Source organism: Labrus bergylta, chromosome 14 (genome assembly GCF_963930695.1).
Source record: "Labrus bergylta chromosome 14, fLabBer1.1, whole genome shotgun sequence".
Taxonomy (NCBI): Eukaryota; Metazoa; Chordata; class Actinopteri; order Labriformes; family Labridae; genus Labrus; species Labrus bergylta.
The window spans coordinates 18,448,471-18,460,963 of NC_089208.1; the positions used below are offsets into that span (position 1 = coordinate 18,448,471).

General features: G+C 40.5%; 2 protein-coding genes across 2 annotated transcripts in view; one reads left to right on the plus strand and one right to left on the minus strand.

Moving 5' to 3' along the window:
- The first annotated feature begins 957 nt into the window (after positions 1-957).
- On the plus strand, positions 958-8,435 carry bach1b (BTB and CNC homology 1, basic leucine zipper transcription factor 1 b). Its single transcript, XM_065963237.1, has 5 exons — positions 958-1,167; positions 1,284-1,538; positions 2,248-3,675; positions 4,452-4,658; positions 4,756-8,435. The coding sequence occupies exons 2-5, from the start codon at positions 1,290-1,292 to the stop codon at positions 5,089-5,091; spliced, it is 2,220 nt and encodes a 739-aa protein (XP_065819309.1). The 5' UTR covers positions 958-1,167; positions 1,284-1,289; the 3' UTR covers positions 5,092-8,435.
- Positions 8,436-9,656: 1,221 nt separating this feature from the next.
- The window catches only part of rab38b (RAB38b, member of RAS oncogene family), an 8,896-nt gene continuing 6,059 nt past the window's right edge, over positions 9,657-12,493 (minus strand). Inside the window, exon 3 of the mRNA XM_020639880.3 lies at positions 9,657-11,149. Within this exon, the coding sequence (XP_020495536.1) occupies positions 11,003-11,149 (147 nt within the window). The 3' untranslated portion in view covers positions 9,657-11,002. The remainder of the gene's footprint in view (positions 11,150-12,493) is intronic.

Sequence of the window (12,493 nt, forward strand, 5' to 3'; positions counted from 1 at the left end):
TTTTTTTTTCGTTTTTTTTTCTACAAAAGGAGATTAGCTCATCCTGGAATTATGAAACGACAACTGGAGACCAGTTTGACTCTGAGGCTTCCCCCTTCCTCCTCAAAATCATGTGACTGAGTGGCATTAGTACTTTGTTGTGATGACAACTCCACTTTTATATACTTCTCTGCCCGCTGCTATGAAGGCAGGCTGTCACTAGTGTTGTCAACTTGGAAAACATTTGGCAGTACTATTATGCCAACACAGTAATCATGTTGCAGATTTTGTCTGATTACAGTTGAGGACACCTCAAAGCTTCCCCACAAAAAAATAATATTCACATAAAGACAAGAGTTCAATTGCATTTGTTGCAATGGTACAGGTGTTTATTTTGTGTGACTCTTCCAATAATACATGCTCTCTCTCGCTCTCTCTCTCTCTCTCTCTGTCTCTAGATGTCTTTCTCTGACAGACAGAAACACATACCAAAGACTGAGCTCACACAAAGATATGCCACTGCCTCACAAAGTGAGCAAAACAACAACCTCCTGAGAAATATGAACTTTTAAAACTTCATAGAAGCCTCGCTTTTCTTTAAACAGCTCAGTTTTGCTTATTTGTTTTTATTTGTTTTTAAACTGAATTAACTCAAATAGCTCTTAATCTTCAGTAACTCCACAGATAGAGAGACACACAATAGATGTTATCCTGAGTAATCACGAGGTTTATATTCCCAAACTCCACCTTAATCCCTGCATTGTGTTCAAGGAAAATCTATACAAGTATTTTTCTGGGAAAACGCCTGTCAGTTTACCAGACAGATTCCAAGGGTGGGATTGGTATGGTCGGGAAAACTGCTTGCTCACCCTATATCAGCAGGAGTGCATGAGTCAGCACTCACTCTGTTACACCCAGAGTTGTTGCGACACACACACACAAACACCCACATACACACACTCACTCACTGTCTCTCTCTCCCTCTATTATCTCTCCCTCCCTCTCACACACAGGCCATATGACTGAGTCAAGCTCAGTTTTTAGTTTGTAGCCGTGTTGAGATAAGGCTTTCTGGGAAACACAGCCTTGTTGAACAGCATTCCAGTTAGAAATAACCATGTCGGCTCAACAGCTGGGACTTTCTGAAACGCTCTAAAACACTTGGATATAGAAAGTCATCCTTCTAAGGTAGGCAATGATTCTGCTGTTATTTTTTTTTATCTACAGGCCTACTTTTTTTCTTTTTTTTTTAATTTACCTGATGAGAGAAAATAGTTAACCATGAGCGTGTTCTTTGTGTTAAGTTGTAGATGTCCCTGAAGGCCATGTCTGCGCCGCGCTCGTCTGTGTTTACATTTGAGTCTACAGTTCATTCCTCCCATGTGCTGGGCCGGCTTGACGAGCAGCGTCGCCGGGACACGCTGTGTGATGTTACCGTGGTGGTGGAAGGTCAGAGTTTCAGAGCGCACCGCTCAGTGCTCGCTTCCTGTAGCGAGTACTTCACACACAGGATCTCGTCGCTCACACAGCAAGGAGCGGTCATCAGTCTGCCGCAGGAGGTGAGATGTCATGAAGCCGAACAGATAAAAAAAGTAATCAAACATACCGCCTCACAGCAAATCTGTATGTGAGAAAAGTAATGCAGGGTTTATTCCCTCAACCAGTCTCCACGGTACAAAGATTTAGTGTGGAAGAAAAATAGAATGAAGCTATTTTCCTCTTGAATATTTTCGTGATTTGTGACTGCGTTTTGTTCTTAATGTTTATAATGATTTCAGGTTTTCAAAGCCAAGCAGAACAAAATGTATCCCCCAAAGAAGACTGGCTTTACTAAGAGTTTCAAAGTAAAGAAAAATAAGAAGTAAACAAGGCCGAGACATTTGAGATTTTTATCCTTTAAGATAAAACACATCCAGAGTTCAAACTTTTTTTTCTGATTTATTGTTAATAAATGGTGTTAATAGATCTTAATCACCGGCTCCTTGTACCACTTTTTATTTGATCTTTTCACTTATTCAACAAGCAATGAGCATCAAAAGACGTTTTAATTACAGGAAGTGCCTGTTTTAAACTTCTTCATTTTAGCTGCTGCAGAAAACTAGATTTTTTTTTCTTGTTGTCACATGTGGTTTCTACACGAGTACAGTTTTACTTTCCTGTTCTTTATTTCACTGAACATATTCTGAGCCTAAACTTTGATTAGAATAACCTGTCACTCAGACAACATTCTAGAAAATGATAATATATCAGATTTTTCTGCTTTTGCAGGTGTCAGTCGCTGGCTTTGAACCCTTGCTGAAGTTTGCCTACACATCCAAACTCCTCTTCGGAAAAGACGACGTGTTAGAAGTACGAAACTCAGCCTCCATTCTTGGTTTCAGGGACCTGGACGAGGCTTGCTTTGAGTTCCTCCTCCCTAAGTTCTCCTCTAGCACCCAGGGCTCTGCTCTTTTTCCAAGAAAGACCTGCTGTAAAAAGAATTGCAAGAGGCAATTATCAGACGACGGCATAGGCATATACTCTGACGAAGTTTTGTTGGATGAGAAAGCAGTAAAACCAGTTGCTGAGTCACCATTTGAGCAGGAAGAGGCTTTTCTGTTTAACAAATCAGTCAACAGCCAATTGGGAAGTCAGAGCAGCTCAGGCACTCTTACACCTGTAACTGAAGAGACAAATTACATCTTTCAACAAGGTCCGAAGTATCGCAAGTTCCAGCTAGCCTGTGGGAAGGAAACTTGTTTCCCAGAGAAAAGTGTGAACAATCCCCTCACAGTTATCAGTAATGACTGTGACCTCTCCTGTTCCCCATGCTGCAGCAGTTTGAACATTAAGAATGAAAGTGAGGTCGAATTCTCTGGAAATTCATCCTCAACTCTCGTCCGACAGAGCAGAGGCGAGGCTGATGACTCGAGGAAATTTGAAATACATGACAGGACAACGGAGGCTGATATTATTAAGGCAGAAACAGATGAAACGCAGGAAAAGAGGAGGGAAAATGAAGAAGAAATGCATATGGAGGAAGGCGTCAGCTGTTCAGTCCTATCCAGAGCCAACGCAGTCGCCTTGGGGCCAAGTACAACACCTTTTGGGGGGCCATCAGGGTCAATAATGCACCATTGCCCCTTGAAAACCCTCAGTGACTGCCCTGCCATCACTGGGTCAGTAGGACACAAGAGGTTCGTCATGGACATTACAGAGGACGGGAAAACAAGGGACTTTGGTTTACAAGTATCCATTCATCATGAGGCAAAGGAAGAGAAAGAGGCAGAGCAGAGAAGGGTCAATGATGAGATAGAAAGAGGGCAAACAGTTAGCATGGAGAGAGCAATGAATAATGCCAGAGAAAGGAGCACCGTGGAGAGAGAGGTGGCTGAACACCTAGTTAAGTGTCAGGGTTCCGACTGGCATTCAACCCAACCAAACTTCCATGATGGGAGTTGTTACCAAACAGGGAGCAGACAGAGTGGACATGGCGCTCCTTCAGAGTGGCCCCACGTCAACCTCAGCTTCACCACGAGCTGCCCCTTCATCCAAGATCTGGACCAGGGCAAATGTTTGCGGAAGGGAGCAGATCTGTCTGAGTGCGAGGGGGCTTCTCAGTCAGGAGTGTCGTCCTTTAACTCGGGGGAGGACGGAGACACCGAGACGGAAACAGAGGGAGACAGCGAGGCCTACACGAGAGAGAGGGCCAGACAGGTGAGCAAGGCCCCCGCCCCCATTTCACCTGTCCTCCTACAGGTGTCAAGTTCAGCTTGTACTAAAGTTAATCAGCTTAAATAAACATCAGCAAGCTCAGCCTACCTGGAGGTTACTTCATGTTGTTTTCTCTCAGATAAGACACTTCGATACAGGAACAAAAAAGAGATGACAGTGTGTGTGTTTAGTTAATTAGTTCAGAGTCCAGTTCAGCTGAAGTGACAGCTCAGCTTACTGAGTTACCAATGACTACAGGCAACACAAACAACCCATTTGAGGAACTTCCCCTGCTGCTATCCTGTCTTAACTATTTCCATTACAAAATTAGGAAGAGCGCATACAAAGTCCGGGTCATTTCAGAGCAGAAACAGTGCTTTCGTTTTACAGTGACAAAAATACTACAGCATTTATTTTTGCTCCAGTAAACAGGTGTGTGTACATGTCCTGTCCCACACTGGCATCAGTAATCATCCATTACCAGACCTGCTTTCGAACGTTAACTGCTCATAGTTGTGGTTTAATTATTAACAGCTTGGCAAGAATATATTTTTCCAATCTTCTCCAAACAGATTGTGTAACATCAACAACTGTTTAATTCCATTTTGCAATAGTATTTATCTAATGTTTTATTGACTATCAGTTTTATATTCTTCTTACTCAAGAAATACAGTTTGCAATCTGTTATGATTATCATAAATCCAATCATTTTTTACACTACAAACCTGCTGCTCTATATCAGTCTTTTGTTAACATTTTTTTTCCCCTGCTGTCTTCAGATGCAGTTGCCCTTCTCTGTAGACTGGATTGTGGATCAAAGCAGAAATGAATTCCAACAACTCCTGAAGACGCAGGAGTTTACACGTGAACAGCTGGAGTTTGTGCACGATATGAGACGACGCAGCAAGAACCGCCTCGCAGCCCAGCGTTGCCGTAAGAGGAAACTAGACTGCATCTATAACCTGCAGTGTGAAATCAACAAGCTGGTAAAACATGATTTACAATCAGCACATTTCGTTTGACGCCAGCTTTTGTGTACAGATATGTTCATCTGAATTTGTGTACTGCATGCGTGTATTGCAGAAGACGGAGAGGGAGAAACTGATCACGGAGAGGAGCCAGCTGAGTCAGCTGAAGTTGAAAACATGTCACAATGTCACCGCTCTGTGCCAGAAGGTCTGCAATGAAGCCGACCTGCAGCCAGACCAGCTACAGGTGTTAGCCAAATACACCTCCCCAGACTGCCCTCTGTCCACTCTCATTCCTCACATAGACACACTCCTTTCACAGCCCGAGCTGCAACACCGGCTTCAGGCGTCCCTCTCGGCCCCTTCTATGGGCCCTCACCAGTACGGGGCTTCAGAGCAGGCTTTCTCTAGCTCCAGCAAGGATGCATTCACAGGTGACGGTCCACATTAGCTACATATCAAAGCAAATCAAAAGTCATGGGGTGGTAAAACGTGTGGTAATCTTGTGAAACCAAAGATTTCACAACACCTTGTGTGTAAGGACATAACATGGACGGTGACTTGTGTACAGGCTGCAATATAAAGCAGACAAACACTTGTGAGCTCATTAGTGTGATAACTCCCCTCTAATGACAATGTCATGAGAAGCACAATTTTTACTTAACATTTTTCAATTCAAAAATGAGACAGCGATGCATTCCTATATTTGACTTTTCCAACCATTATATTGTGTTTCAGAACTTTCTGTAGTGTATGCCTCCAGCTTTGCAAAAAATGATTCTTACTGTTAGTTTTGTGGTAAAAAAAAAAAAAAAAAAAACCTTCTGTCAAATCAATGCTGCCATATTGAATGTTTTAAAAAAAACAAAGTTTATTTTAAAGAGACAATCACAACTTTAATCAAACATCATAAATAATCATCTCTGTAAGTGTATGTAATGTGCTTCTATGCTCAGCAACCTCAGGACTCATACTTATGTACACAGATGACTTTATTATAAAAAAAACAAAAAAAAAAACATTTTGGTACTTTTTAACAAAAAGATTCTCAGGTCATGATAGTAAGATTCAGTACACTCATTACCTCTTGCACTCAGTTCAGAACGACATTTTGCACCGCGACTAGACCACTCATCAAATAGACTTGACACAGCGTGCGATGTTTACTTTCTGACTCTTAAGATTTCATGCTGTCCTTGTGGCCTCCTGACCACAGTGACACAGCTCTCCTCAGCTGCACTCACCAGGACAGACCTCACAAACTGACCTTAATATGTTTCATGTGCTGTTTTAAAAAGCCCACACCTTAAATGCTGCCTCACAATGTGTGATTACAATATTAGAAGTCTTTAAGTGTGTGTCTGTTCTAAGTACGTAACCAACTACCTGGTTATCTCTGACAACCTTATCTATATTACAGTCAAGGGTCAAGAGAACAATGTAGCTATATTTTAAAGACGGTTACAGTACGAGCTGATTTATGTTTTTATTTTGTGCCAGGCATTATTTACAGTACTATCATTCTGGTTTTCGTTCTTGAAGCTTTTTCGGTTCCAATTTTCTCCCTGCCTATACAAAAGCACATCTTCAACACTTTGCAATGTATTCCTCACTCCTAGTGATCAATGTTGACTATATCATATGCACAATTATGTATGGATTTAATTGTATTCTTTTCACTCATTACAGCTGTTGGAAAATGCAGCTGTTTTTGATTTAAGCTCAAATGATTAATTCAGTAACAATACAAAAAACATTGGTTTTAATGAGGAAATGCTGAGTAAGCACACTAAATGTTTGAAGACTGTGTCTTTTTTTAGGGTGTGAAAATGTTTAGAGATGATGAATGATGTAGGAATGTTTTTTTTTTATGTCGTAATTTTCTTCAGCTGTACTTTCAAAGCAATGCATGAAAACACTGGCGCTAACGCCCCCTAGTGGCAGTGCACGCACAGTCACTTGAGTTGTACAGATGTGTTCATTATGCTGCACAAATAGCATTTTTTTACTGTTGTCATATAATTTCTATTACACAAATGACATTCCTCTCGTTCCATGACAATGTCCAAATGGATTCCTGCATTTTTTAAGCAAAAGTGACACTGAACAAATCAACATTAAAATGTGTAAAAAAAAAAAAAATCCTCTAAATAGTCAAAGCTGTCTGTTATCATCCTCTATTCACTGAGATGGGAGCTAGTGCAATGCAGTGTCATTGAAAAGTCATCAGTAAGGTTAATGAGATGTAAAATCTGTCAGCGTTCAGTGTGAGTGATGAATAGCCAAGCTCACGAGGTCTTCAGAGAACTCATCTCTCAACCTGGACAGATATATTAATGATTGAATACCTCGCTTAGCCTTTCAAGTTTCTCCCTCCTGAGTCCAACTCACTCTCTCCGGCTCTCTGTTACTTTTAATCTACTCTAAGTTTCTCTTCACTCTTTCCTCGAGCCCTCCTCTCTGTTTTCTCTCTGGAGGATATTAAATCAGCAAAGTCTGTTTTTACATCTCTTTTTCTAAACTTAACCTAATACTCCCAGAATGACTACTAACCTAAACTGAAGTCTATAAATCACGGTAATGCTGCTCATTCTCACTGGCTATGATCATAGAGAGCGACTTAATGGGGATATCAGCTCCCTCAGTTTAATAGATTTTGGCACAGGGGAGTGGGAACAGAAAGTGGCTGAGGTCCCAGGGCTTTGAGAGGAGAAATTCGCCCTCACAGAGGAGGTCATTTGCTCGGGTTTTCACACGCTGTAATTAAGTCTTAAATCCAGTTATTCTCAAGTGACTGCACTTCACTTTAGGGCATCAGTGTGTTGCGTTGTTGTATAGCCTCAGAAATCAGGTAATCTATGTCTCAAAGTGAGATATCACCTATACTATGAACGTTGTTGTAGTTTTATTCAGAAAAAAAGGAGAGGTAAGCAAATGGTAATTAAAAAAAGGAAAAACCCTTTCAGAATGCTGTGCTGCTGCTGCTGTGCTCTTAGTTTGCCAGCAGATGGCATCACATGAACATGTATTAACAGAGGACAGAGGGGAAAAAAGGTTTGATAGTGATCAGTTGAAGCTTTCTTTTAGATTGAAGATTAATGTGTGTCCAGACAAACTCTATTGCTCTTCATGTGGTTAAACCTGCTGCATATGTTATTATCTGCGTTTTAAGGCATGATCTGCTAGCTATAGTCTGAATTCTGATAGAAAATATCTTACAAGCTGCTGAATTAGACCTGTTTGATTCTCGTCTTTAGCTGCATTCCCCCCTAATGAGCTGCCTCTAATCTTTTGTCGCTGCAAGATTTAAGTGTCACTTTTGTTCCATCTCATTGTCTTCCCTCACTACCTCCTTTCCTACCCATCCCTCTTCTCTCAGTGTCTCTTTCTCTCAGAGAGAATATGTGGGTGTTTTTTTTCTGTAGGTGGTTCTCTGGCACAGCCGGAGAATCACAGCGAGCACAATATGGTGGGCTCATAATCCCAATAATGAATAGTTAGATCCGTGCCAGCTGTTGTCGTAGGAAGAGTTAACAAGACAAGAACTTTGGGATTTTTTCCCACCCGAAATGAAATTAAAAGTTGAGTCATATTGTTTAATTGTTATTTCCATCTTTGGAATTAGAATTAGAATTCTAACATTATTACTGTTACTCTTTCAACTCCATTTATGTTCAGGACATTGTTGAAGTCAGGAGAGAGCTTGTTTTGTACTCTGTGTGCCTATTTATTTATGTTTTATATCTTTTTGATATCGTTTGATGAATTCCAGATGATAAAAGTTGTCCAAAGTGGTTTTTGAAGCCTTTTTGTATCATTGTATGCGTTGTCGGTGGTGAGATGTCTTTGTATGAGCCAAGAGCAGAGGACCAAATCTTATCCCTCAGACGGAGAATAATCCACTCAGTCATGTGGCTTTAATGAGAACCTGAGAGTCCTGGACGCACACACACACACACGCACACGCACACACACACACACATATTTGGAAGCTGCTCCACTGTCTCTTGCAGTTATTTGTGAAACTCAACAAAAGACTTTCAGTGATCATGAGGATGTCAAATGGTTAGTTCCGGGTCAAAAGTTTTTAAAGACATCAGTGAACTTTGGTGTCACATTATATTCATGTGTTACAAACACAGCAGCATGTGCGAAATTGGCTCGTTTATTTTTTACTTCTTTACAATAAATAACGTGCAGAAAGCAATCCGCAAGAAGACGTGCAGATCCCTTGTGGGTCAAAGGAAAAAACAGTAGGGTTTTGTCCTACACAGACAGACACACGTGTGTGTTCCTGACTGCTTGTGGGTGTGCAGCTTTTTCTAAAGTTCAAATCAGTTCAAAAATCTATATAGTGAGACCACAGTGGTGTCACATGATGCATCCCTTTGCACAGCCTCATGATGACCCAGACGAACACTGTGAGGTTGTAATCCTGTGGGAAAGGTAACTTTTGAGTCCATTAGGCCTTAATGTGCACGCTGTCGATTAGCACCAAGAACACACACTATGACATATGACACTACTGTGATCTGGCTAATAACTGTGCAACCACAGCTGACGACTAGACACATAAGAAAGCGATTACACATGTACACTATCATGCACTTTCTGTAATCTGTGTGAATCTTAATAGACCATGTAATACAATGAATTTGATCTGGCTTCAGCACACCCAAGACTTAAGTAAACATGCAGCTTGTATCAGATCATAAAATTGTATGTGCCTTAAGTAACAGTAATAAAAGTGACACACCTGTGACAACAGTGTGTTGAGCTAGCTTAGCTTTTCCTGAATAAATTGCTTTCAAGCAATCCACAGATCCACCAAAAAGCAGAAAACAGTCACATTAATGCAACCACTGTCAACTTGTTGGAAGAACACTAATTAAAACTGTTTATGTGGGTGTGTAGTTGAGCCTGTGCAGTTTTGTGTAATTGTGCAGTACATGCTGAATCAGAGAAGAAAGTACAGGAAAGGGGGGCTGGTGACATTTAAAAGGAAGACATCCATGCTGAGCGAGGCCAGAGTTTTTAAGATAAAAAAAAAAAAAAAAAAAAATGTTAAGAAGGAAAACAAAATGTAACAAGGACATTGAAAACAGAAAAATATGTGCGTATACATGTGTTTGTACCTTGTGTGTGTACATTTATGTCTGTATGGTTGGGAGTACAGCAAGAAATAGCTTCACACAGACGTTTGAGGATACCCATAAAAAAGACTTGATCCAGTTACCATGGATACAGAGGGTTCGGGACTGGCAGGCAAACTCATAAGAAAGTCTGGTTTACATCCAGACAATCAATGCTCTTTTCCTTCAGATGAAGAAAAAAATAACCAACACACACACACACACACACACACACACACACACACACACACACACACACACACACACACACACACACACACACACACACACACACACACACACACACACACACTTAGACACACACAGGACACCCACTCTCCTCCATTAACAAACAAACATGTCTGACAAACCGACTGAACTGAACTTCTTCACTGGCAGCCCACAGGCCATAAAGGACGAGTTACCACACACAAACTCCAGGATGTTTGTGTGTGTGAGTGTTGAACTGTGTCTTTCCTTGCAGCTGCTTGCCCCCCAACAAATTGTGGCTATTATTAGGAATGCATTGTTACTTAATTAGCCTGCTTTTATAGGACTTACACAATGGTCATTTGTAGGGAGTATTTAAGCAGATTTACATCATAAACTAACCAGCATAACATAAATAGTATTTCCTAAATGCAAACTGTAAATAAATTAAAACTACAATAAAAACAAGCAATGCATGTGCAAATCCACATAAATACACTCTAGTCATCCTTTTCGATCGTTGAAAGCTGTCAATACTGTGTTTCTTTTGCTGGTGAAAGAAAGGAATCACAATAAATGGTGAAGAGCAGATTTAAATTTGAATCAGACTTCCAATTAGCTGTTGAGTTTAGTTGCTTGTGCATGCTGCCCTTTGAGTTTGTTTCATGGCGCATGCTGGGAGAATTGACTCCACTGTTTATTCTGGTCTGGCCACGCAGTCTCAGATGAACTGTTTTCAAGGAACTGTAAACTAGCACAGAACAAACCCAAAGGTCCAAAATAATGGCGTGATAAATTAAGTCTGAACGCATTATTGTTTCGCTGGTAAGAATTTTAAACTCACAGTTTGTCAAGTTAGCAAAGTCTGTTAAATTCATGTGCAATCTGAGGCCATCAGATCCTGACGCAAACTCAAATCGTCACCTCCATTGTGGAACAAAGAAGCCATGTGCCTGTCCCTCTATGTCCAACTATGTCTCTCAGGAGTTCTCTTCAGACGTGGATTATGCCGTCCACTGATTATTTCAGGCAGCTAGAGCAGCTCGACTGCCTGTTGTTGTACTGAGGTGAGATGGTGTCTGGTATCACGCTTTTCAAGATCTCATTCTCTGTCGCCATGATGTGCTTGACCAGGAAGTTTGCAGCTTCACAGATGTTCTGATTGTCCTGAGGGAGAGAGAAAGTCACAGTTAGTTATGGATCTGTAATGAATGTCAACTTGACTTTTCTCAATCTGCAGAGGGCTGTACAAAGGAGAGTCACAAATATCAGTTTTAAGTTAACCAAGTAATCATGACCACGAATAGGTTTCCAATGAATTAAGCTTTACTCTATCCTCTGAATATTCCCTTGTTTGTATTCTCCAACAAAAATCCACACCTCTCGCTAATAGGTTTAACTCTCTACTTAGACATAATTTAAAAACTAATAGACAATAGTCCATTTACAAAGAAACTGAAAAAGAAAGAGAGAGAGGTCAAAAAACTGTGTGGCTCCTCTCTATGCTTGTCAGACTCCCCCAAAACCCCCAAATGCAATTCTTTCCCAAGATAAAAACAACTTAAAAAGCACACTAGGAAGCAACAATACTATCAACCTATCAGTCGATCAGAGCTGATTCGTAAAGCACTTTTCATGTGACAAAAGTGTAACACAAAGTGCTCTACAGAGAAAGAAAATCAATAAAAACAATCTGCACCCCTAACCCTTGATACATGCAAAATGTAAAAGCAAGAAATATCCTATTGACAAGAGACTCAGTGAAAACAGGAACTGAAGAACTTTCATATACACTTAAAGATGGAACACAGAAGATAGGATTCAAATGTAAAAACTCAAGAAAGAAAAATAAGATAGTAATAAAATGAAGGGAAAAATAAGACAATAAAACACTAACAGCCAAACCAAAAACGTAGGTTTGGATTGGAATTGGTGACATTTAATGCATTTGTTGGGATGTTTAAATTGGTTACTACGCTCACAGCTTCATGTGAATGGCACCGTGTGTGCACACTGCACCTCAAAGTGTCTAAAAATCACTTCCAATAGGTGCTGTCAACATTTTCTTTAAACTGCTTCAAAAGAAGGACGTGTATGTCTGTTTGCTCAGCCGCTCTCCGACACCTCTCACTGAACCTGCACCCTATGCACCTCTGACCTCTCAGAATGTTGAGTCTCTATGTCACCTGAACATCGACACACTTAAATTGCTGCAACACATTACTGTCAATATGGAAAGTGTGAATGAGGACAACATTTGTGCATTTTATATGTGTGACAGTACAGCAGTGTTGATAATAGTTTTTAATATAAGGTTAATTCAAACTGACATACTACATTAAAATGAAAGTCTTCTGGGACGCAGATTAACAGGTCAATCAATATAATCGAACCATACAAAGAAGGAGCTGTTCAAACCAACATATCTCTAAAAGTCTAGCCTTGTGTTTCTGACTGTATATTTCACATATATTTTGGGACATACAGTACTGATGTACTCTGCTTAGATTT

What these genes read in the sequence shown, in the direction of transcription:
- bach1b (XM_065963237.1), top strand. Translation starts at nt 1,290, where the DNA reads ATGTCCCTGAAGGCCATGTCTGCGCCGCGCTCGTCTGTGTTTACATTT. An exon ending in TCATCAGTCTGCCGCAGGAG is followed by an intron (nt 1,539 to 2,247) that starts GTGAGATGTCAT and finishes CTGCTTTTGCAG; the next exon opens with GTGTCAGTCGCTGGCTTTGA. An exon ending in CGAGAGAGAGGGCCAGACAG is followed by an intron (nt 3,676 to 4,451) that starts GTGAGCAAGGCC and finishes TGCTGTCTTCAG; the next exon opens with ATGCAGTTGCCCTTCTCTGT.